The sequence below is a fragment of the Chinchilla lanigera genome, unplaced genomic scaffold (genome assembly GCF_000276665.1).
Source record: "Chinchilla lanigera isolate Chin_1 unplaced genomic scaffold, ChiLan1.0 scaffold00050, whole genome shotgun sequence".
In the NCBI taxonomy this organism is placed as follows: domain Eukaryota; kingdom Metazoa; phylum Chordata; class Mammalia; order Rodentia; family Chinchillidae; genus Chinchilla; species Chinchilla lanigera.
The window spans coordinates 14,981,025-14,983,784 of NW_004955451.1; the positions used below are offsets into that span (position 1 = coordinate 14,981,025).

At 59.7% G+C, this 2,760-nt stretch overlaps 1 protein-coding gene across 1 annotated transcript; it reads right to left on the bottom strand.

The window, feature by feature from the left end:
• Positions 1-1,187: 1,187 nt before the first annotated feature.
• LOC106149636 lies at positions 1,188-2,183 on the bottom strand (the record flags this gene model as incomplete). Its single annotated transcript, XM_013519123.1, is given in 3 exon segments — positions 1,188-1,785; positions 1,875-1,921; positions 2,050-2,183. Coding segments are annotated over 3 exon segments (779 nt in total), but the record flags the coding sequence as incomplete, so codon positions are not given.
• Between the last annotated feature and the right edge of the window lie 577 nt (positions 2,184-2,760).

Sequence of the window (2,760 nt, forward strand, 5' to 3'; positions counted from 1 at the left end):
AGATAGAATAGGTAGAACTCTTGATATTCGCTGTTGTTTTGTTTTGGTAAATCTCCTCTATTAGTTTGAGGCTATTTCCTTCTATTCCTAGTTTGTTGATGTATGTATGTATACTTTATGTTTACTTTTATGGGTCCATGTTTGCAGAACCTAATGATTTCATTCCTCGTGGGGGATGGCCCATGGGTATAACATCTTTTTTCATCCTTTTCATCCTCTACCCCATCCTTCCCTCCCGCTCCATCTCTTGGTCCCCTTCCAATGTGAGAAAGATCTCTCGACTTCCTGTCATCTATCTTTAAGTTTGCTCTTTATTTACACTTTGGCTTCTCTCTCTCTCTCTCTCTCTCTCTCTCTCTCTCTCTCTCTCTCTCTCTCGCTCTCTCGCTCTCTCGCTCTCTCGCTCTCTCGCTCTCTCGCTCTCTCGCTCTCTCGCTCTCTCGCTCTCTCTTTTTTTTTTTCTTTGTCTTTTTTGAGACGGGGTCTCGCTATGCAGTTCAGGCTGGCCTTGAGCTCATTGTGTAGCCCAGGCTGGTCTCGAACTCGCAACGATCCTCCTGCCTCAGCCTCCCGAGTGCTGGGATTACAGGCATGAGCCACCACTCCGGGCACACTATGGTTTCTCATAGAAAAGAAGCCAGGCACTATCCGATGCCTTGGTCCCGGCTTCCCAGGGAGCTGAGCACCGTCTCCACAGAGGCGGCGCCTGCAGAGTCAGCGAAGTAGGGGAGGCGAGGGCGTGGTCACAGGCAGACCCTGTCCTGTCTCCGGGGAGCAGCAAATTTTGCCATTATTAATAACATGACATCCCCCTAGTTGCAATGTATAAAATTCATGGCACTTATAGGTACGTGGTAAGAAATAAAGATGCACACAGAAGACGGCGTGGCTGAGAATTGGCGGGGAAGGAGAAGGTCACGGGCAGCGCAGCTCAGGCACAGGCGGGCCGCCGGCCCTTCGCAGAAGCCTGGGGGTCCCCAGCGCCACCGAGCTGGAGCAGCGGCTTGGGGGCTCCCGGGCCCGGGCACCTGGCTGGAAAGGCCGTCCACACAGAGGAACAGCGGGCGGCAGCCGCTTCCTCCCTGCCGGGTCCTCCGCCGCAGCCCCGCGCGCGGCGGGAAACAGCGGGGACCTCGGCCGCGGCGGCTGCGTGCTCACGCATGCGCAGGACGGGGCCCGCGGGTCTGCCCGATGCAAGGGGCGTCGTGTGCGCCGGGAGAGCCGCGCGTGTCTGCTGCAGTCTGCGTGGGCCCGGAGTCGCGCCCCAAAAGTTCACCTCCCCATCGTGTCCCAGCCCCTCCCCGACCGTGAGGGCGCCGCAGGACTCGCGTTCACGTCTTCCCACCCGGAAGATGACTGCGCGCAGCCCCGCGCCCCGCTCCCGCTCGTCTCCAGGACGCAGTGCGCAGCGGGAAGCCAGGCGGCGCAGGCCCAGAGGGAGCTGGAGCTGTGGGGCCGGGACCCCTCCGCCAGCGAGGGCGCGGAGGCCCCGGGCCGGCAGCGGGGGCCGCAGGAGCGGTGGACGGTGAGGACGCACGGGGGGCCGTGCGCAGCGTCCGCGCGAGAGCAGGGAGACCGGGCCTCCCGCCGCCCCCGTGTCCCGGCCGCTTGGCCTTGGCCGAGACCCTGAGCCCGCGTGGCTGCCGGGGAGAGCGAAGGACCCAGCCCAGCAGCCGGAGCGCGGGGTCCGCGGCGCAGGAAGAGACGCGTGGCCCCGCAGCCGTGCTGCGGAGTGAAGAACCTGCGAGCCACTGCCCCGAAGCAGAGCAGATTGAATAGTTAGTGCTCATCCTTCCCCTCCCTGCTGCTCAACCAATGTTATTTATTTTTTCTTTTTTAAAGTTCAGACCACATCTTGTTGAATGTATCTGTACAGATATATCCATCCAGGCATTCATAGCTCGGTCTCTGGTACTGCTGGCTGTGACCAGCGCCCTCTGTGTCAGGTAGGGAGGGTAAGGACCACTGATTGGTTTGCTGCCTGCCTCTGGTCCTGGTAACAGATTCGGAGTGCACAGAGTGAGTGTCCAAGCCACTTCCGCCTCTTACCGGATATTCCTCTTCAGCCTCATCCATTCCGATTTAAGGGGCTTCGTGTCAGCGCCAGGGGATGCTGCGAAGAACGTGCCACCTGCAAAGTGGTCTTCCCAGAGAGTGGTATGAACCAGCAGGTCGACCTCCATGCCGACAGTGATGAGAGCAGTGCGCTCAGTTACAAGTGCCGTGTTTCTCAGGGAGACCCAGCAGATGGAGAGTCGACCCTACTGCCATTCACTTGGCTGTTTGCCTAGTAACTAGCCTTCTCCAAGGCCGCTGCAGCCCCTCGGTGCCCAGGCACGCCGTGCCCCTTGCTGCCTCTGTCAGTGCCTCTGCCCCGCGAAAACCCCCACTCCACCCGCCTGCACGGGTCCCAAGAACCTCTCAAAGCCCACTCAAGTTCTTCGTGAAGCTTCCCTGAAGTCTAGCTCTCCCAGGGCCAGACCCTCTGCGACAAAAGTAAAACAGGGCTGGGGGTGTAGCTCGGTGGGAAGGCTCTGGGTCCAATCTCCAGGATGTGAAAGAGGGAAGGAAAAGGGAGGGAGGGACACAGGGTGCCTGTGCCAGTCGTTCCACAGAACACCCTGACCTCCTGCACTAGGGATCCCCTACCTTCCGGCCCCTCTCCCAGGGGTTGGGGTCACCAGAATATGTGGGTCGCTGTGCCTATTGCCCTCTGGAGTCAAGTCCTGTGTTTCTTCCCAGCCCTGACACACAGGCATG